The sequence below is a fragment of the Dipodomys ordii genome, unplaced genomic scaffold (assembly GCF_000151885.1).
Source record: "Dipodomys ordii isolate 6190 unplaced genomic scaffold, Dord_2.0 Scaffold8, whole genome shotgun sequence".
NCBI lineage: Eukaryota > Metazoa > Chordata > Mammalia > Rodentia > Heteromyidae > Dipodomys > Dipodomys ordii.
This window is the reverse complement of record NW_012267224.1, coordinates 6471271-6494307: the sequence shown is the minus strand read 5'-3', so window position 1 is coordinate 6494307 and position 23037 is coordinate 6471271. Positions and strand designations below refer to the sequence as shown.

Below are 23037 nucleotides of genomic sequence, written 5' to 3'. Positions count from 1 at the left end.
CCCCATATTCTGCATTTATTAAAGAATCTAGCACCATCTTTTCCCCTCAACATTTGAATGATTTGCTTAAAGGAAAAGATTTCTTGGTGGAAAGACTTAAATATAAGTTGTTAAATTTCATGTTATCTTCCTGCTCCCCCCCCCCAATCCTGGTGCTTAAACTCAGGGCCTAGGCACTGTCCTTTAGCTTTTTCACTCAAATCTGGTGTTCTATCACTTGAAATACACCTCCGCTTCCAGCCTTTGGGTGGTTAATTGGACTTTTCTTTGCAGGCTGGCTTTGAACCACAGTCCTCACATCTCAGCTTCTTAAGTAGCTAGGATCACAGTAGTGACACCCCACCACCTGACTTCATGTTGATTCCTAAAGGTTCTAGGTGAAAGACGTAATAGGCTCCAGCTGAGTTCTGTCTCACTTAAGCCTTTCTTAAATGCAGACCTCCAAGGAAAAATGTCCTCCCCCCTGTGCAGTGATTGAACAGCAGTGCCATAAAATAAGTAAATAGAGTTACTTCACTTGGGCATCCAATAAAGAGATGCAACTTGGTGCTGTCCCTCACCCAAGATAATGGAGTGGATAAAAAAATACCAGTTCCTTTTTTTTTAAAATACGAAGTTTGAAGAGAAACATTACTGAAGCTTTGCCCACGAGGGGAGCGAACATTCTGTCACCGTCTCTGCAAGTATCAGTAGCATTCCCAAACTCCATCATGGGTGTCATCATCTACCCAGGCTGACTGTGGCTCAAGCTCACATCTGTTCTTGGGGGTGGGGCAGCTCACCTGAAAGGTGATGTTTGTCTGTGGCTGCACCTTGGCCGAAGGAATTTGAAGGTAGGACTCTTTGTTTACAAAATTCACACTGACCAATTTTTCACACTTCTCTCCCTGGTAGCCAGGTAAACACTGGCATATGGGCTCATTTATCCTGATGATGCACTGAGCTCCATTCTGACAATCAAAATTATCACAGGGGCTGGTCCGAGGCAGAACCATAGGTGGAGAAAATTCACAGAACAAGCCACTAAAAGATACACAGGAGAGCGGAAGTTAGCACAGATTTTATATGGATGGGTTCTGAAAGCACATGTCTATGCAACTGAGTATTTCTGCGTGTACCTGTAACCTTCGGGACAGATGCATGTGTAGCCGTTCACTGCGTCGGTGCAGTGGGCACCATTTGTACACTTGTTATCTTGGCAGTCATCAAAATCGATGTCACAGTGCTCCCCGATGTATCCTGGTGTGCAGTCACACCTGTTTGAATAAACAGGTAAAATTTCAGTCTCAATGGAGATAAATCAATAGGCAGATGCATTCCATGTTTGAGGAAATGTCGTCAACTCAACCAACACATCTTTGTAACAGTCTCATCTCTAATTTAACGAATGCTGAGAATACCGAACGTGCTGCAAACTAGCGTGTGGTTTCCAACTCTGATCTATTGGAGATGTGGCGGTGTTATCTGTTTGATGATAATGAACGTTCACAACAGAATAAAGAAATCATGAGTTCTTTCTCTCTCCCTTTTCTCCTTCCCTCCTGTTTTTTTCCTTCCCTCTTTCTTTTTCTTTCCTTCCTCCCTCCCTTCTGCTTCCCTTCCCTGCTTTCTCTTCCTCTCTTCTCTTTTTGCCTAATTTCTGTTCTGCCTAATTAAGTTTGACCATAGTAATATTTACTATGACTATTACATCTATTTTAAAGGATTAACATATTAACTTTTCCATAGCTATTAGATGCATTGGAACAAAAATATAATTTTCTGGGAAACTAGTGAGTTAATATTAGGCACTCTAATTTTTGACACATCTGGAAAATGACGTAACAAAACGTGGCTGACTGTGAAGGATCTGATACCAAAATCCATGGGGCCAAGTCCACGGACAGCTTTTTGGCCTCTGCACTCTGTTGAAAAGATGGCAACTCCACTGAGGATGAAGAATCAGGGTCACAGTGGAGCTGACATTTCTAAGCACTTCCTGTCTTCCATGGATTCACTGAATCTCCTCCATGCCCTGAGCCACTGGTGATACCATTATATCCATTGTGTAAGTGCGGAAACTAAGGGACAAGGAGCTGAAGTACCTTGCCTAACGACATGCCACTTACGTGCCTCAGCTAGAAGTCCAATTCAAGCTGTCTGATCAAAGAGCCTGGATTCCTAGCCACTGCATTTTGTGGTCTGATAATCAATTTCTTAAGGTTCCCTTTAAAAATCTGTCCTTGTTCAGTGCTGGCCAGCAGATAGCCAGGACTCAGGACTTCATCATGTCCTAGGAAAAGAGTTTGTGGTATACAACAATTGTCAAGTGGTGGCAGTCCATTCCATAGCCTCAGTGTCTGTTACTCATAAACATTAAGTAAGACATTCCTTAACTAAAACAAACTTCCTAAATTTAAAATTGTATGCCATTCTCAATCGTGTAATGAGCCTTTGCAATATCTGATCTGTCCTACCTGGAATCACTCCTTTGGCCAGTCCACACTGTATGACTACCAGCACAATAGTAACAGCAATCTTTTCAATGATCTCCTTCCTGAGTGTTATGGTACTTGTGTTTAGGTCATTTGTGAGATCACGAGGTATTTAATCAACTTCATGTATCATAAAGTGTAATCTTGACTAAGATACTTAAATATCACCCAATACTTCCTTATCTAGAATATATATATGTGTACAAATATATATATGTATATGTATATATATATACCCCTCACAAGTTAAAGTTATTGGCATAACTTTTGTACAAAATGCATTGATAAATGTATATATTATTAAATGGTATTTTTATAAGTTTCTATGTAAGTATTTGTAGTCAGATAAAACTCTTTAGAATTTATTGTAGTATTCACTACTTGATTTTAAAGATAATACTATTTAAATGAGAAAGGACACTTAAAACCATGTGGCATTACTGAATGCCACAGGAATTGTGTGTATTTTAAGAGTGAATGGAGGTTGGAACATTAAAAAAAAGTGGGAGTATGTAGCTTTTAAGAGCAATGGACATTCTGCCTGCATGTAGGATTTAAGAAATAAAATGATCTCAGAACTTAAGCACGCTTTCTCTGCAACCAGTCAGTTTTAATGCTAAATCATAATAAGGCAAAGTAAATAGCAAGTCTGAAGTTAAATGGACCCTAAGTGGCTGCACACATTTTCAAATAGATGGACAAGAAATTCCATCAATGTTAATGTGAACAGAGCCACTGAAGTGCCAAGCATTAAGAGAAAGGAGAAATGCTTTGAAATACTGAATTATTTATTTGAGAAATCAAAGTAAAAGACCAGAGAGCCATACATTTACCACAGAAGCTCTCTCAAAGGTATTTTGTATTCTCTTATCTCCAAATAATATTCTTCGAGCCCATTAGAAAATGGAATTACATCACAGCCACAAATTTTGTGGGCGTGCATGTGTGTGCATGTGCACGTGCATGTGTGTGAGTGTGTGTGCGTGCATGTGTTTCTTCTGTTCCTTACATCAAATTTCAAAACAGAGAACACGTTTGAATCAGAATCCCTCATACTTTGCATTTTCAAACAAGTATCAGATACCCTCAAGTTACTATCTCTCAAGTCTTGAAGCCAAATGTACCATATACAGTTAAGCAGCCGGAGACCCAAACGAGTCAGATGCATTCTTCAAAATACTGCTTAGGGCATCCCAGGGTCTAAAAATATCTCAAGGCCATTTCAGAGATTTATGAGTTATATAATAAAGCAAGAAGAGTAGAGCCAGCTCTGTGAGTTCAGTAATAAGAAAATGCACTTAAACGGGACAACTTGTCCAAAAAGTATTTCTTAAGAAATTTTCTTTCACTGCTTCGTCTTGATTGGTTTATGTCCATTTTCTTTTTGCAGGCATGCTTCCCACGATGCACAATTATATCTAAGCTGGAAGTAAGGGCACCCACTCGACTTAGTCTGTTTTCTGCTGAGCTAGTTACAGCCAAGGTGTGAGCCTGAGAGTCAGTGGCCACTGAAAACCACATTAATTAACCTGTACTGCGGCAAAATGCACTTTTAGAGGGTACAATCTGGCTGCTCGAAATAAAAGATATTTAATTGAGAATTTACCTTTGTGAATACAAACTCTTAGTTACAATGTATCAAGTCTATTCATTTCTCTGAGGATCATCTTATTTGTTACATAAGCAATGAACTTTTGCCTTGCCAAATTCAACTGTAGGTAGATCAAAGATGACACTAGCTACAACAAGTTAACGAGAGTGGTTGAATAAAATGTAATGCAGAATTTTGCATAAAGTAAAAAAATTGTAGTGTTTGCCCAGGGCTATAATCTGAAATAAGATGAAAGACACAATCAAATCAATCCTTTTCTTTCTCAATAAGGCAGTGAATAGCATTAGCATGCCCTGCACGTAGAGTAGTATTAAATAATCTTTAGATTTTTAACTCAAATTGAAACAAGATATTTTTGTCATGGAATAAATATTTATATCAGATTAGCCTTTGAAAATCGGGGAAGGTTTCACAATATTGACCTCACGCCCTTGTTTCACTCAAAAGTCTGATGATCTGTTTGAAAAGTACCAAAGATTTACGGCTCAAATACTATTGACTCTTTAAAATTGTCCCTGACCTTCTTTTAAAATTGCTCATGAGTAATTTTTAACTCTCTGAAAGCTATGGTAATTAAGCTTGGGTCACTCTCTGTGAACATAATGTGAAATGAATAGCTATAAAACACTACAAAAACATAAGATGTATAATTACCACATGTCCAGACCATGGCCAATTCTCCATAAATTCTGGGTTGGAGGAACACATAATGCTTTCAGCAAGTTATCTGGTATAACCCCAGCTCAACTCCAGAACCCAGATGTGTCATGCCTAAGAATCTAGCCTTTCTTCTGTATCAGACCACATGAACGATTAAACTATAAAATGTCTTGAGAGAGAACATGCATTCACCAAACTGGAAAAGCTAGCTCCAGCTCTCCCAATAAACAAGCTAGGGGTATCTGGATAGCCAAGCAAACCCTGGCTCATCATTTCCTTATGTTTATAACAAAGAATCAGCACCGAGATAACCTTGAAGCTACAGCTGCTGTAGATATACTCCAGAAATACTTCAGGATGGAAACAAGAAAATTATGGAGTTTGCTGTGAAACATTTTTTAGAATTATTGCTTGGATGACAAGGTGCCGTGGTACACTCCTATAACTCTGGTTACTCAGAGGCAGAGATTTGGAAGATTGCACTTTGAGGCTGACCTAGGCAAAATGTTAGCGGGACCCTTCTCAACACACAAGCCAAGCCTGGTGGTACTGATTGTCTGTAATCCCAGTCATATAGCAGGTCATAGGTACAAAGACAATAGTCCATCGCTGATACAACCCAACCCTGGCAGAAACTAGTAATCCTGTCTGAAAAATAAAGCTTTTATAAAAGGGCTGGAGTCAAGTGTAGAGAACCTGCCTAGCAAGTGTGAAGTCTTGAGTTGAGTATTGCCAAAAACCACAGACACATACCATTCACACATACATGTGCACACACACACACACACACACACACACACACACACACATTAAACTCCCCTCCTCCCTTTCTGCTTGGAGAAAATGAGATGATTTTGATGTTCTCAGTTCACTTGCTAGAGCTCTTCAGGAGTATCAAATCCATTCTTTGGATATAGTTAAGGTAAAAGAGCTCTTCTGCCAGATACTGGAAGCTCAGGTTACAATCCTTGCTACTCATGAGGCTGAGATCTGAGGTTTTCAATTGGAAGCAGGCCCAGGCAGGAAAGTCTGTGAGACTCTTATCTCCAGTTAACCACTAGAAAACTGGAAGTGTTGGTGTGGCTCAAAGTAGTAGAGAGCTACTTGAGCACTTAAAATTTCAAGGACAGCACCTAGGCCTTGAGTTCAAGCCCCATGACCAATAAAGAATAAAAAGTTAAAGGAGCACTATTAACAGTTAAAGTGGGGACACAGTCATGAATCAGGACTGTCCTGGACCATCTGAGTGATGTGGTCATTGCGTGGATACTCAAAGTAATATTTCACAACATAACCTTTTCAATTCTGCTACAAACTTACCTTCAGGTGGTAGTGGAGCCCTGGCCTTTGGATTAGTGGAAGGAAACTTATTGAAAGGTTCTGTTATTCCATCAATGACTTTTCAGAAAGTCATGGAACAGAAGGAAATCTATCTTCCTTCTGTTTGGTGTACTAAAAGACACCCATGCTGCCTAGGAGCATTGATGAAACTGTCACAGGCACTAGCCAATAGAGCTCTTTCTTTCATGTTGGTTGAAGGCACAGAGCTAGGGCTTTTGGGCAAGAAGAAGACAAGTTCCAAAAAGAGAAGAGCAGGAGTGCTCCTTGCTGACTGGGAGCCCCAGGTGGCTGCTCACTTACTTGTATCCTTTTGGGGTCAGAATGCACTTGGAGTCATGCTGGCAGGGGTTCAGGTCCTGAGCACAGAAGTCCAGCTTCTCCTCACACAGCTCGCCTGCAACACGGCCAACTCTATTAGCTCAGATGGAAAAGCCAACAGCCCTCCAGCCGTCTATGCCAAGGGTCCCAGACCTGAGCACCACTCATGATCGAAGCAAAACAAGAACCCACACACAAAATACAGCAAAAAAATAAAGACTGTGAAGAAAACACAAATAACTCCCCACCCCCCACTCCCAATATAGAACCAAGCAGAGCCCATGTCCAATCTTGGTGATGATTTAGGACAACACATTGTCCTCATACGTGGTTCAAGTGTGATCTTCTCTAGAATACATTATTGGAATCAGAAGAAGGTGATCAGAATTTTCAGTTTTGCTGATTGGTTGATATTATTTGGGGTTGTTGACTGAGGTATTGCATCAAATTGAGTGATCTTTTTTTTCTAAAAAGCTGGTGACTATTCATAAAAGCTCCCACAGAAGTGACATCTATCCACGTTCATAAACCCACCACTTACCAGCTTTGCCCAGTTTCCCTCATGCCTGCCTCTGGCTACTATTCTCCCAAGGTTAGGTTAGTCTACCTTGTTGAAGTCATAGGTCTCTGGTGTCTGCTCTTTTTAAGCTTGACAGGCACAAACAGAATTATATGATATATATTTCTTTACTTCTAATTTATTCTGTAGCCTAAGGTTTGAAGAGAAACCCTCAAATCTTTATATGCTCTAAGGTTTTATAGAAAGTTACATTGTTTCTCTCTTATGCATCAACATCACACTTCTTAGCCATTATTTCCAAAGGTGCCAGCTACCTAATAATTTTAATAATGTGCAATGTTAATGGACAAGCAAAAAGTTAAAAACAAAACCATACAGATTCTAAGCTGTCTCTATTGAATTATGTGACTGATAGTCTCTTCAGACATTTCTTTCAGTACAAATAGCACATCACTATTTAAGATACAGACAGACAGACAGACAGCTAGCTAGCTAGCTAGCTAGAAAGAACCAGGTATAATTTTTCACGGAGATAAGTTTCCCAACCACCAAGATGCTAAGACGATAGGAAGGATATAGCTTTACTATTAAGTTAATTTTAACTTGTTTTATTTGCAAATAAAATAACAAACAAAAAACAAACGTCATATGTCCCAGGGTAGTTGCTCTTTTCTAAGAAACAACTTAAACTTGTACTTCTTCGAAGTGTGGACTTAGCAGAACTGGCTTGAAAAATCAGGAGTTTAGTGAACACTCTTTTGTTACAAGGCTATCCTTTTAAGATAGGAGTACTAGGAATTGGTAAAATTAGTTGCCAACTAAATAATCTTATTTAGATGTTAAGGGCTGTTTCCATAGGTCAAGTCTATAAATGTACTCAGTTATTATATCAATCTACCTTCGCTATTTCCTAAAATGAACTTATTGAACAGAAATTCTCATCATATTGCTTCTATAAGATTTTTCTATGCCTTAAATCTATGACAAAAAGTGTTTATAGTTGGTGAGCTATATTTAAACAGGCTTTAAAAATTTACAAGTTTAATTAGCATTACTTTAAGTTAGACATCTTAATGGGGTTTCTTCATTATAATTTATCATACTAACATGATTAAAGCACTTTCTAATCCAATCTATGTAGTCGAGATTAGGATGGTAGAAAGTAGCTTATTTCCAAGTAAGTAAAATTTCCTGCTAAGAGAAGGACCTTTTGAGACAGTAAATATTATTCTGTTCACTTTCAACTTAGTCCCAAATAAACTGTTTCAAATTATAAGAAAAATTATTTTTCCATTCACTAATCCAGTACAATTAGGCCAATATAAACCACAGTTCATGAAGACTGACCACGAAGTATTCTGCTAGATGTTTGGCAACTGTCGTGAATGATTTTACCCTTAACTAGCTTCCAGTCTACCAGTAGGAAGTCTAAGTTTGAGTCAGCATATAGAATGAATTTGGCCTCTTAATAGAAAACAAACAGAATCCACCCTTCTTCTCCAAAAGGAACTTCTCCTTGTAGAAGAAATGAGAAGGGAGACAATTCTAGAATAGAAACTGCTGGATGAACAAATGTTTAAAGCTGTACCTCAATATCTTCCAAGTAAGCCTGCTGATTTGAAGGTGAATAGCTACATCATTGTTAAGTATATGCTTATCTCTAGAGAACAGCCCAAGAGCACTTTCAGTTATCACTGAAGCTCTACACCAGACCCTGAGAAGACTGGTTAACTACTTAACTGAACTCTTCCTTTTTAAAAAAAATCATCATCAACAGTGTTATTCTAACAAAGTATTACAAGATTATATTCTGAATTACATTACTGCCTAAGGCATGTTTAAAACCGAATACTGCACCTTATACTCTCACCTCAAGTTTAGTCTCAGATTTATGAATCCATTTTTGATTCATTCCAGATTAATGGTTTACTCTTGGGCTTTAACAACTTCCTTTGGCATTTCTGTTGCTGATTTTTCTTATCTACACTTGTGCTTGTCCTATGGTACACATATTGCATATTTACTCAATAAACATTTATCTAGTTCTTGCTACTGTGTGCCTGACAGGTTTAAACATATACATATGCAGCTGTCTTATATTCATGCATATAAGGTAAGAGCAGAAAGATGCACAGGTTCATATTCACTTTCTGTTATTGAAGTTTATCTTATTCTTTCTTTGTATGAGAAGTAAAAGCACAAGCATGGACATATTTGCTTTTGTATTTACCTAGATTATGACATGGCAATAAAGTCAACTAGTTTTTATTGAACTTGCTATTCAGAGTGAAGAACTCCAATTTACCTAACTCAACTTGGTTTTCATTTCAGCTTTGAAACATTTTTCTCATCAATATTTACTTAAACCACGGTTCATGAATACTAACATAGTTTATGGTTTTCATTTTAAATATTACTTTAAATTGTCCCTGATGGAATATTAGAATAAATGTTTTCATTGGGTTGTTTTGTTCATTTTCCTAATAATATTATTTCCAAATGATATTACTTCATTATTCAAGTACTGAAACATGGCTTTCCAGTAAGAACAGGAGTAAAGTGAGCCAAGATATCCTTAGGTACTACAACGAGAAATGTCCTTAGCTTACTTATATCAAGAGGGCGTTATATGATTTGACCTGTACCTTATTTTTTCTATACAGAAATACCTCTGAGTTAGTGTAAAATAATGGAAAATAAGGGGAAATTGAATTTTGGATTCTCTGATGATCTGTGGCCTATGATAACATCAATTACTCTCTCCTTTCTTGAGAAACTATGTGCAAGAAGACATAAGGAAAGATGACAATAATCTTCACTGCACTCCGCATAGTCAGGGTTGTGACTAATTGTCTTCTACACTCGTCTTTCCAAGAATCACTTTCAGTTGAAATAATGTCAGCCCCATTTGCTTGGTTTAAGGCAATGTGGTTGAGTGAAGATTAAACAGACCTCTTATGAGTCTAGACCAACCATGATTTGGGGTTCACTCACACAGCAGAATCTTAGGAAACTTGATCTCATTGTTACCTGTCTTCGATCCTCAGAATCTCATCATGACAAAGCAATAACATGGGACACAATGTATGACCAGCCTTTGTGATTTAACTTTTGATTAGGTAAACAAATTAAGCTTCATGTTAGTAGTATGTATATGTGTGTGTGTGTGTGTGTGTGTGTGTTTATGATGTTAAAGACTGATGTCTTGCTTGTCTGTGTTTTAGAGAGGGAACGGTATATATGATGGGGGCCTAGTTATTATATTACCTCTTAGGAAAATAGATTGAACGAATTACTCTAATGAGAACTTTCCAAAGACAAAGCACTAAATGTCCTGAAGAAGGGCATTTTTCTGTGAGAAATGTAAGTCTGCCTCTTGGCTTGTGGTTATCAGGCAATGAACATACTCCAGAGAGATATTAGTTTGAGCTATAAGGGAGCATGGCAAGATTGGTGCCCATGTATCTAAGAAGCTCAACTTCCCAGACTGAACTTTGAGGAGAGCCCCCAAAACCCTGATGTAGCAGTAATATGAATATTTCTTTTCGCTGGCTCAGGACATTTCTGTTACCATGAGCTATTTCTCAAGAATATACTTATGTCCTTACATAAGTGCCTTCATTTGAATGATAATTGTTATGGTCACCTAGGTATGGCAGTAAGAACTGGGTCATCAGAATTGATGATGCTTGGTTTGAAGTGAAGAGATCCTATCCGCATGGCTGGTAATGACATTTAAACCGAATGGGCTGCTGTAACCATACACAATGTAAGAGAATTGATTGGCTCCAATAAAGTGCACTATCTTATTGTTCTGGATATCTACCCTTCACTGGTAAAATGAAGTTTGAGAACTTATACAGAAGGCCAACTATAGCTCTAATCTCTCTCTCTCCTCTTCTCCCTCTCTCTGTCTCTCTGTCTCTGTCTCTCTCTCTCTCTCACACACACACACTCTTTTAAGATAAAGAACCTGCTTCTAAAGACATAGTATAGAAATTCTGGGGTTAACAATGTAGTTTATTCATAAATTAGACTGAACTACTTTATTTTAATGAGAAAAGATCATTAATATCGATAACAATGGAAAAGAAATAAATAGTTATCTGATCAACTAGAGAGTAAAACACATGTTTCTTTGAATATGTTGCATTTTGTGATCATGAAAAGCCTGTCTGGATGAGATCAATTGTACCCTTTTGCATTAACCCAGCAAGTTAAGGTATCAAAGGAAGCAATCAACTGGGTAAAATCCATGAACTTTAATTCCTTATATGCATCCGTCTGGAAGGCAAAGGATTCTTTTCATTTACAGTTTTGGATTTTGTCTTTCCAATAACCTGCAAAAGTATGTGCAAAACTACATACTCAGTGAGACCATCTGAGAGATAGCATTCCTTTCCTTGCTCTGGTGGGTACATACTTTTCAAATATTACTGAAGGACCTAGATAAGCATGAAAGACAATGAAAGGAAGGGGGTAAAATAAATAAAAGCAGTAACAGATTTGTGCTCTTAGAGCCTCGACTAAAAAATATCCTTGCAGGCTGGACTAGACAGTAGCTCCTAGATAGTCCTACAATAAGTCCTGCCAAACAATGATCATCACAGAAGGAAAGGAGAGACTGAGGCCAGGAATCAAGAGAGTATATCTCAGCACATAAAAGGCCTCTTTGAGAGAGGGTCAGAGAAATAAGTTTTTTTTTTAAACCGCAATTAAAAAAAATCAATCCAATGCCCATAAAAATTACACATTTTCCATTTGTTTCATCTAAAAGAAACAAAGCCATCCCTTCAGTATCTAAGGAACAGAGGTTCCAGGAACATCCTGTTAGTACTCAGGCCCTTTGTGGTTGCTTATAACCTGGGCACATTTTTCCTGCACTTTAACTCATCTGTAGGTCCTTCAGAGTGTCTAACACAATGTGTGTGTTATGGAATAATTGTTATACTGTATTATGCAGGGAATGCTGATGAGAAAAGAACATGTCAGTAAATATTTACTTCAAACAGCAACTTTCTTCCTATATTTGGATTCTTATTGGTCAAATTCACACATGTAGAAGCCATAGATATGGAAGACCACCTGTGTTTGTGTTTTCTTCTCCTTGGCTGCTAGGCCACTTCTATTTGACATAATGTATGTTAGCTTATAATCTCAGGGACCAGACAGAGCACATTAACAATGTCACATTAGTGGGAGTCCAGTCTGCACATGGCAAAGGCAATAATTACCTTTATATTCATCAACAAGGAAAGGATGGCATAGGAACTGCATGTTTTCTGTGATGCGACTTTCTAAAAGAGAACATTCTTTTTGAGGATTCCTTTCAGTAATCTGTTTTATTTCTATACACATTCAGTCTTCTGAAATGTGTTCTCCTAGTTAGCAATAGGCACTATGATCTGTGACCTAACTAAACCCACTTTTTAAATTTAAGAGCATCCAGTTATCAGTGTAGAAATGTAGGGAGGGAAGTAGTCTTGAGGGGCTGTGAATTCTTGAAGCTATCTAAGCCACTGAAGGCCACATTTCTATGGGAAAGGTGTGCCAACTATGACATGTGGATATTTGGGACATTTTTGGGATATCTGCCATAGAGATATCCCAAGATCAAGGCAATCACAATTCAATCAAGGAAAAACTCGAAAGAATGTGGTATTATGTACCTATTAAGAGAAGGCAGAGCATATTTAATGGTAATTTTCATTTATATATGAGATGAAATGAGTTCCTCCCTCATGCTTGATTGCTAGACGGTCTGATCACTGTTCATATTGTGAAGGAGTGCTTCTCATTATGTGCAAGCAAATAAAGTCTGCATATTATATTGTTAATATACTCAAAATGGAAAAGTAATGCCTTTTCCCTGGTAAGCTTTTGACCTGATCTGAACTCTTTGAAAACCAAAGGCAAAGAGTTTGCCTGGTGCACAGGGGAAAAATGTTTTATGGATTTTTATATAATTTTCAACAATTAACTTGGTGTTCTGCATAAGGTATTTTCTCAGTAAACACTTCATGCATTTTTAAATGGAAAAACTTACCTCTCCAAATAAACAGACTAAGAAAAGGAGGTAGTTTTCAGTATTTCCTCCTTCAAACTCAGATTAAATATTATAGCCAATTTCAACAGCTACTGAAAAGTCCAGCAAATATTTGACTCAGTGTTCCAGATATATAAATCTAAATTAGACTGAATAAGTCTGGTTAAAGTAAATTGTTGTTCTGAGCTCAATGGGTACTGTCAGTCAACTAATGAGAGCCAACAGTTCCTTTAAAATGTTTTCTAAGATTCCAATAAATTTGCAAAAACCTTTGAAAGGTTTTGAAGAGGAATGCAATCCACATGATATTGGTCGGCTGCCAATGTATATTCCCCAGTGAAAGAACCTTAGTTTTTTCTTATTTGAGGATCTCAAGTATATTCACAGCTATGTTGACTTTGATATACAAACCCTGCCCCATTTGGATACAGATTAACAGGAGTCACTGTTATGAAGAGATCATGAAAATCTACAAATATACAGAATGCTAAAAAAAAATACAGTTGAGAGTTCTTTAGCTTTCACTATGTCCTTGTCCTTCAAAGCAGAGTAGGGGTATAAAGAGAAACCAATACCTCTACATAAACAAAACATATTTGACATGAGCAAATTAAGTATAGTAAAAAAATAGCAATTTAAAAAGAGAGCTGTGAAAAAGATGGGAGAAGTCATAATTCACTTTAGAACTTGTATCCTAATTTCTATAGAAATTCTTCTGCCCCTACCAGTGTGGCTTCAAATAATTCAAATCATGGTGGAATTTATGATGTGAATTTTACGCTTGACACCAAAGGTTGCCTACTATGTTTTCTGAAGTATAGATAGTTCACACTTTCGTCTTTCCTTATACATTCTTGTTTTTAAAAAAATTCCTTTTCTTTTTGTGGAGGGAAGACCCAGACTCAGAACCTTGCAATTACCAGGCAAGCATTCTTCCACTGAGCTACACCATCAAACCTATACACTTTTGCTAGCTACTCTCGAACAACTAGGTGAAGAGGAAGATACGTCAATGTCCACAATTCACTGGAGAAAATACCTTGAAACTGAGAAAGGTCCCAATCTGAGTCCAGGGAGGGAAAACTGAGCTTCTCTTTGTAATCCCCCCACCCTCAATATCACTCACTTTATGTGACAGAGAAGGCAATTTAGGACTCAGGAGAGAGTAACCAATTAATTGTACAGGCGCTGATGGAGTACTTTCTTTTTTTTTTTTTTTCTCGTGTTTTAAGTCAAACAGACTGCCTTTCCACATGTGAATATTATGGTGGCAGCTTTATTCTTTTCAAATGTTCATAAGGGATATTATGTATAGCAAGCTGAACAGACAGCAAGGGAGGCAGAAGAAAAGCTTGTTAAGTATAAACAATTCTAGTCATTGCACAACAGGGAAAGAAGCCACGCCTGAAAGGTAGCAGCCAGTAGGAAGGGATTGGTCCTAGCAAAAGGCATCCAATTTGCCATGCATACCTTCAGGCAACTTGCACACTGGTTTCCCTGGGTCCCCATCTACAAGGTATATGTGTGTCCTGGAGTAAGCATTTTAGCTTTCCTTTGTAAATGTGTGTGTCTGTCCTCCATTTTGCTGCTCATAGGTAAAGAGTTCTGGTAAATGAAAAAAATGTGTCAGCCATCTGCGAAGGTTCTTTTGATGTAAGAAAGTTATCCTAGGTAATACGGAGGCATGCAGATTCTATTTTGAATCAATCTTTGCCTTAAGAATACAGAGAAAGGTTTGACTCATTTTTTTTAAAACCAAATTCATAAGTCGCGTTTTTAGAACTTGCAGAGATCTTTTACTAACCTGAACTGTAGTGAGCTTTAGTGAAGATGTGAAGTCATGTCATGATTGTGCTGCCAAGCTGGCTCCTGGGGGCCTAGATTAATATTCTTTAAGGACAGAATAATTGATATAATTGATATTGTGTTTGTGAAATAGACTCAGGTCCTAGACCATTAATTGTGGTAGTATTTGTATAAGGAAAGATAACATTTGGCCGAGGAGGTGTTAGTGTATTCATTGAGGAAAAAAATAGGAAGTTATCTTTTTACACCTTCAAATAAGAAAACATTCTTTTTGAGATTTTCAACTTCCGTCTGCACACAGTATGACTAAGTGGGCACATGGGAAATCATCCAGCCAAAGCAACAGAAGACAGGCAGAGAGGGAGCTGCTTGTGTATTTATCCATTGGCCTTCTAATTCTATGCATGCTCATCCACATCTGGAACTATCCAGACAAGTACATGATGTGGTTGATTTAGGACACTGCTCCTGAACTTGGTACTTGCAGGCTATTAGCAACTGGAGTCATTAAAATCCATTGGAACCCGAGCGCTGGTGGCTCATGCCTGTAATCCAGCTACTCAGGAGGCTGAGATCTGAGGACTGTGGTTCAAAGCCAGCCTGGGCAGGAAAGTCCGAGAGACTCTTATCTCTAATAAACCACCAGAAAACTGGAAGTGGTGTTGTAGCTCAAGTGATAGAACACCAGCCTTGAGCTAAAGAGCTGAGGCACAGAACTCAGGCCCAGAGTTCAAGCCCCACCACCACCACCACCACCAAATCCACTGGAAAACTCCTTAAGTTTCTAAAACACAATTTCTTGAAGAGTCTATAATGAATCACCATGTAAAGATATGAATGAAATAACTTTTCCCTTGGGTAACTAGGTGGATTAGATTAACACCAATGATTAGAAAAAGCTCTTTTTTTTTTTTGTCAGTCATGTGGCTTGACCTCTGGGCTTGGGTGCTGTCCCTCAGCTCTTCAGCTCAAGGCAAGCACTCTACCACCTGAGCCACAACACCACTTCCGGTTTTCTAGTGGTTTACTGGAGATAAGAGTCTCATGGAGTTTCCTGCCCGGGCTGGCTTTGAACCACAGTTCTCAGATCTCAGCCTCCTGAGTAGCTAGGATTACAGGTGTGAGCCACCAGTGCCCGGCAGAAAAAGCTCTTTTTATGCTTTGAAAGTTGACCTACTAACTCCTGAAATTCTGCAATACAAATGTGACAGTTTCATATGCTAGACCATCCTCTTGGGTTGTGTAATTTACTTTATAAAATGTTTTCAAGAATATTGTCTTTAGTGTGAAATGCCCTGCGCTAGGCAAACCCTCTACCATTTAGCTCTTCATAGCCCTAGGTACATCTGGTAAAAATGACTTAATAAATGTATCTAAATTCAAATCTTTTTCATGTTTGCCACTGATAAGATTCTCTATTTAATGACATAGGAAAACCCATGCTACTTTAAAATTTTTCTAGCTATAGAAGCTCTAGTATAATAAATGACCTGTGGTTTTCATTAAACACACACACACACACACACACACACACAAAAGTAAAAGCATGCCCAACTGGGGGAGGGAGGGGGAGGGGCAGGCATAATTTCAAATGTTCAGCTTTATGTCAAATTATTGAGCTTTTTTGGCATTTGCTATGTTTAATGTTTATGGCAAATAAATATAAAGGAACAAAGGTAAAAGCATACAGACAAGTAGAAAACAGAAAAATGTTAGTCTCTATTTTTAGCAACCTCTTTTTCCCAGCTGAGGGTTGCTGCCACAAGTTTCTAGAAATTGATAAAGTGCATTTCAGAGCCCGGCTTATGGTGTCTGACATAGCTAGACATACATCAAAGATCTGAACGAATGACTTAACATATTGCTTTCTGACTTCACATTTTGTCAACATTTATTACCAGGTACACACAGTAAAACCTATGGAGCTTTAAAAGAAAGAAGAAAAGTGAAGCGAAAAATCATAGTAGACTTAAAAGGCAACTAACCTTTTTCCACCTCATTCAGATTAGCAGCTGGCAGCGACAAAGACAGAAGAGACAAAAGACTTTTTACATTGCAATACAACAGCAGAGCACAGGAAGGCAAGGTGCAGCATTAAGGACAGAGAAGCCAGGGTGAGAAAGCAAAGTGAAGCCAGGCTTACATTTCTTACCTACAGCAGGGCCAAACACACAAACATGGAGAAAAATGAGGCCAGAGGCAAATGCCATTACAGGGGGGTCTAGGTGTCTGCATCTAATCCAGGTACTGGAAGCACCTGCTACTTCACTGTTTTAAGATGTACACTGAAAGGTTTGTGGGTGCATCTCAGAGACTCGGAAAACAGAAATAGTGGCACAAAACAGAAAAATTAAAGTTCTCTGAATATTTTTCACAAAGTACATTGTAAGGCTTTCCATGCCCAATTTTTAAGAAAAGAAAAGTTACCATTTGGTAACTTGAAGGCATAAATTAGGATTCATTTGTGTATGTCCTTCATTGTGTGGATCTGTACTTAGGACATGTAGTCTTGACATGTCAGACCAGTGCTTTCACAGTTGGGGTACATGAGAAAACATAATTGTCAATCTAACATCTCACCTAATATGACATGTAGAAAAGGCACCCAGGCATATTTTCAATATTTCAGAGTACAATACTTATAGTTTTCATTTTATAGGCTTATGACCTTGTCTGAATTACTGAAAACCTTGAAAATTTAGCCTGGTTTTGAGAACAGATATTAGCATGCTTTGTTAGAAAAAGCAAAATCAAGACCTACCATTTCTCAAGGTAGGATTAAAACCACAGAAATAGTTTTTTTTTAATTATTTAACATTTCCAATGTCTTAGTCTTCTAATACTAAGCATGGAAATTTTGTTTGAAGATCATGGCAAATTCAAGTTGTCAAAAGTTAATCTTGTTTGAAGAATACCATTATTCAAAGATCATGCATTATCTAACTAGAAGGGCAGATGGTGAATGAAGCAGGCAGACAGAGAAAAGTTTTGTGGTATGTGATGTAGAGGTTAAAGCTTAAATAATAGAACAGTTATATTATTGGCCTTTATAATTTATGTTGTCAATCTCTTTGGCAAAGGAAAAAAACCTATTTTCTTTTTAATAAATCATTAACTTATTCTGATCTTACTTAGGGTTTAAATAAACTTTGATAAACTTCTCAAAGTTTTTTTTCTTTAATATTTCTAGCCCTGATTTGTAGCCAGTTCATCATGCCAGGATTTCCTTGTCATATTGCCTTCGGTCCTCTGAATTTTCTCTATTGACAATATTATGCTCATTTTGACTCTTGGCATGCGGGCCAAATGCAAACATTGACACTATATAATAACTTATAAGCTTTTTCTATGAAGTTTTATTTGCTCCTATTAGAATTCCCTTCCTTATTGTATGCCTTTGGGATAAAGAGTGAAAAATAAATCTTCAAAGGAAAAAGAAAACTTGTGACTTGAATGAGTTTTATACAATGGCAACATTATTATAGTCCCTGATCACAGCCGGGTTCTGGTCCCAGAGCTCATGCTCTTTAATGAGATTCCAAATCTAAAGCCTAATTGTGAACTCCTTCATTGTTCACGAAAGTTGCAATTCGCTATCCTCATGATCTCCAGGCCATGCAACCATGCACTTTCTTTTGAGCTTAGATTTGCCTAGATCCTTTGCTCAAATTAAGGCAAACTCGTATTTGTAAAAGCACTGAAAGACTCTGGGTCTGGTCTGGAGCCAAAATGGCTCTCGACAGGGAGTCACAGTAGGTTCGTGCATGACAGGTTTTCATTTTTATATATAAGCTTCACATTTGGCTAAGTGGTTTTACTAAATTTTGGGTTACTCTAATGTTTCAAGGACAGAAATGTGACATCCCCAGGAATGAATTGATGACACTTCTCAGAGTAAGGTATAATGAACTGAATAGCTCTGTAGAGCAGTGGATGTTCCCAGAACATAAGGTGGGCAGGAGACTGGAAAATGAAGGGTGAGTGGTAAGACAAAGACTCAAAAGATAAGAATAAGTAATAACCATTCTACGGCCCAAACATGGGACCTGTTCAAAACCAGCTTGGAAGTGCTCGTCGTGTTATTTGATTTATCAACAAAGAAACCTGAATACAGCTGTACTTCTAAATCTAGGTTTCATCAAATAAGAAACATACAGAGATTCCTGCTATCTGTGCTCAGGATAGCATGGCATATAAAATTATGTTCATAAGAATGAGGTCCAATTTTCTGGTGAAGTCAGAGCAGATTGGCTCAGAGAGGCTTCCATAAGTAAGTGGGCTTCTAAGTCCTTTTTATAATGATCAGAGCAATGACAGACATAAGGAGCTAATCTATCCTAAGATGATGCTACCAAGTAGTAGAATTTGGCTTCTTGCACACATTTAAATTAGCCCAACCATGGAAACCGTAAAGGCTCCGTAATCTGTGGCCAAAAATTAATGGCAAAAACCTGAGGTATGACCCACATTGTTTTGGTGGAAATTCAAAGCTATGGGACATCTAAACTCTTTCTAGCCACTTTAGAACAGACACTTGTTCTAAATATACTTGTTAACCTTTCTTAATGCAAAATTCCTGCCCACTAAGCACTGTTATGTAATCAAATAGTCATCAAAAACATCCACATTGCTTCAGGGAACTTAATATGATATAATTTTATGGAGAGGCTAGTGCTCTACTGGTATAAATAAAAGTGTACCATGGAAATGGTAGATTCAGAAGGACTCCACTAGATCTGGGTTTTAGAAACTGATCTTGTTCTATATAGTATGTTGCCATAGTGCAAAAGAGACTTTCCCACTAAGAAAAGGATTTGGTAAAATGTGGTTTTTCAATATGTCATAAAAAGTTGATTTTTCTAAACAAATCTCTGGGAAAATCTCTGTTTATACAGATTTGTGTTTGTCTTAAATGCTTAGCGCAATTAACCCTAGCTACCCACAAGGTTACGTCAGTCTAGGTACCGTTAACCATGCATTCTACTATATGCAAATTAGCCAGGTGCTGGTGGCTCAGGACTGTGAGCTGAGATTTGAGGATTGTGATTCCTGCCAGCCCAACAGGAAAAACTATGCAACTGTTATCTCCAATTAAACCTGAAGTGGAGCTGTGGTGCAAGTGACAGAGCATTAACTTTGAGCATAAAAGCCCAGGGACAGGGAGAGGCCCAGGCCCAGAGTCCAAGCCCAGGACTGGCACATACAAAAATTTAAACAAAAAAGTACATGCAAATTAAAATTCAGAAGTCTAGCAAAATGAAAATAGTAACTTTCACAAGGATGGCGGGATCCAATTTTCTACTCAATACATATTCTCGTTTTTCTATTAAATTTGAGTAATTTCTTTAGGACAAATATAGCTATGGTATTTCTATTCAGTCTCAGAAATAAATCATAAAGCTATCTTTTCAGATAGATAAATTATAAACTTGATGACTTTATAGAGAATTGGTGTGAAGTGGAAAGAAGTATGGCAGTGTGTGTAGTCCTATTTATCCAACAGAGATTAAGCATCAAAAAAGAAGTGATAATCCCATAAAAATATCCTAATGCTCGATATGTTCCTAAATGAGTATCATCATGAAGGACATGGAAGTAAGTATGGGACTAAGTAATCTCAATGTTTACTCATGCTCTGGCAAACTAGAGAAATTCCCTCTTTTTACATATGGATTAGTGAGTCTGTTTGCATGAGGAACCTGCTATAAAAACCTCATTGGAAGGTGGGTACAGGTAGCTCATACCTGTAATCCTAGCTACTTAGGAGACTGAGATCCGAGAATCAAGGTTTGAAGCCAGCTTGGGCAGGAAAGTCTATGAGACTCTTAACTCCAACTAACCATCAAAAAGTTGGAAGTGGAGCTGTGACTCAAGTGGTAGAGTACAAATCCTGATCCAAACATCTCAGGGACAACACCTAAGGCCCTTAGTTCAAGCCCAGGACTGGCACAAAAAAAACAAACAAGAAACAAAAACAACTACAAGAAAAAAACACAGGGGGTAAAAAAAAACTTCGCTGAATTGTGGACAAATGTTTCTTTAGAATAGCTTTCTTTGTTGCTGGGTAAAATGACTTTGTGATAGATGTGTGTACTGAAATGAGCTTGCTGGGTCTTTTATTTGCTTGGGTGAAACCACCTTAAATCCCTCTTTTTTAATACTACATCTAATTTCTAATACTTCTACCAGTTATTGAATAATAGACAGGCTCAGTAAACAAATTTAACATAGTGTCAATCATGCGTTCAAACAGATTCACTGATCAATGGCATATTATTTCCTGTTCTTCATACCTGTGTACTCAGGTGGACAAAGGCATGTGTAGTTATTAATTCCATCAACACAGGTGGAATTATTTTCACAATCATTATCTTCACAATCATCAACATTGATTTCACAGTTTTCTCCTTCAAATCCATCAGCACAAATACACCTGAGCATCGAAGAAAGGCAAGGAACATTTTCTTTTTCTTTTGCTGCATTTTAAAGCATGTGTTCTAAACAGTTACCAATTATAAAGCTGTAAACTACAAGAAATTGATTTTTAAAATGCTTTGAAATGATATGTTGCAAGGCTCAATTTAAGGTAACATACAACAAACCAGTAAACATTCAAAAAATTAAAATTTATGCTGGCTGCAAGATGACAAATGGGTCCAGCATCTTAAAAATCAATAAACTCAACATATTTGCAGGTCTAAATCACAAGCCAAGTTTTACTTTACAACCCTAACTATCTTAATGTCAAGCTTGCTCTCTAATAAAATATGTCATATTTCTTTGCTCAGCAGTGGGAGGAGCTGGTTCTGATTTTAAAAATTGTACCATCTCCTATTCTATGTATAATGTCCTTGGTGTCTAGTAGCAAAAAAAAAAAAACCCACACAATATAAAATGTGACTATTTTAAGTCTCAATAAATTCAATATCTCCCCCTAGCATAAAACATTGTATATTTAACCATGACTATATATCAGAATAGTCTCTGAGTAAAGTCTAGATGAAAAAGAGACAATTTCATAAAACTGTAAGTATATTTCCTCTAAAATCTGATCATTCTAACAAGCTATAATGATACATTTGCATCTTTATGTGCAAGTATTAGTGTCATTAAAAAGAAGTCTATTTAATAACTGGTGAATTGTTTCTGAAGTAATTCTATTGTACAATTAAGTGATTCCAGGTTCAAGGTTCACAGCTTATTTGTCAAACTTATAACTGTGGCCTCAGTATGAATCATTAATTTCCTGTTTCAGTGGAATATATAGAAATAACATGAAACTCAACTGATGAAGACGAGATTTGAGTTTAGGGATCAGTTAGCTATTAAGTTACCCCACAGAGCCAATGGTTTCTTTTGTCCTGATCTGACTCGATTAATTATACTATGTGTACATGGGTGCTTTCAACTTTTTAGATTGGGTTGCATCCTAAATCGAGAAACCCGTGGTGTCTCTATTTGTTTTTGTAACACTGCAAGGACTAATAAATATTTTCCATATTCTAACATTTGTTTTAATACTGTCCTTTCCTTTGAAAAGGAAAATGCATATTCGCTTACTTATTTCTTGCCACCATACTTCAAACACAGGAGATCACACCCCAGTGACTCACCAGAATCCCTCCTTTTCTCCTTCTTTCAGATGGCAAGTCCCTCCATGCTTACATGGGTTACTGATGCAGGCATGAATTGGGACATCGCAGTCTTGACCCTGGAGGACACATGGCCAAGTAAGGGTGAATACAAGTAAGGAAGTTCTCAGCACATAGAGAAGGCAGAGTAGACTAATGAAAACACAGTACCTTGAAACCATATGGACAGGTACACCGGTAGAAGTCAACTGGATCGTTGTTACAGGTGCCGTCATTTTTGCAGGGATTTGACAGACAGGGGTTACATTTAGCCAGAATATTGACATCCACAGGACCTAAAAATGTAGTGGAAAAGAAAATCACACGAGAAACAGATTCTTCTTGTAGTTCACTTCAAATGTTTGCCTTCTTGTAAAAGTACATTTGGCACACACAGTTTTCTATGTGGCTATGCATGTTTTTCTTCCATAACAAAACTAGGAGTCTCCATCATTCATGCGTGTCAGAAGGAGGCTTTTTCACTGGGAGGTACTGTGAGAATTTCTGAACCCGAATTGGAATCTGAGTTGGTGGTTTAGGTAATTAGTAGCTGATGTTAATGAGATCAAAATCCCTTCTGGGCTAATTTATGCAGATATATTCATAATTATCACCTACATCTCAGCCTT

General features: G+C 37.7%; 1 protein-coding gene across 1 annotated transcript in view; it reads right to left on the bottom strand.

The window, feature by feature from the left end:
• The window catches only part of Slit2 (slit homolog 2 (Drosophila)), a 107677-nt gene that overhangs the window by 20930 nt on the left and 63710 nt on the right, over positions 1 to 23037 (bottom strand). Inside the window, exons 21-26 of the mRNA XM_013009108.1 lie at positions 22580 to 22704; positions 22391 to 22488; positions 21071 to 21210; positions 6388 to 6481; positions 1119 to 1256; positions 783 to 1023 (exon numbers count right to left, since the gene is read on the bottom strand). Coding sequence (XP_012864562.1) covers positions 783 to 1023; positions 1119 to 1256; positions 6388 to 6481; positions 21071 to 21210; positions 22391 to 22488; positions 22580 to 22704 — 836 coding nt within the window. The remainder of the gene's footprint in view (positions 1 to 782; positions 1024 to 1118; positions 1257 to 6387; positions 6482 to 21070; positions 21211 to 22390; positions 22489 to 22579; positions 22705 to 23037) is intronic.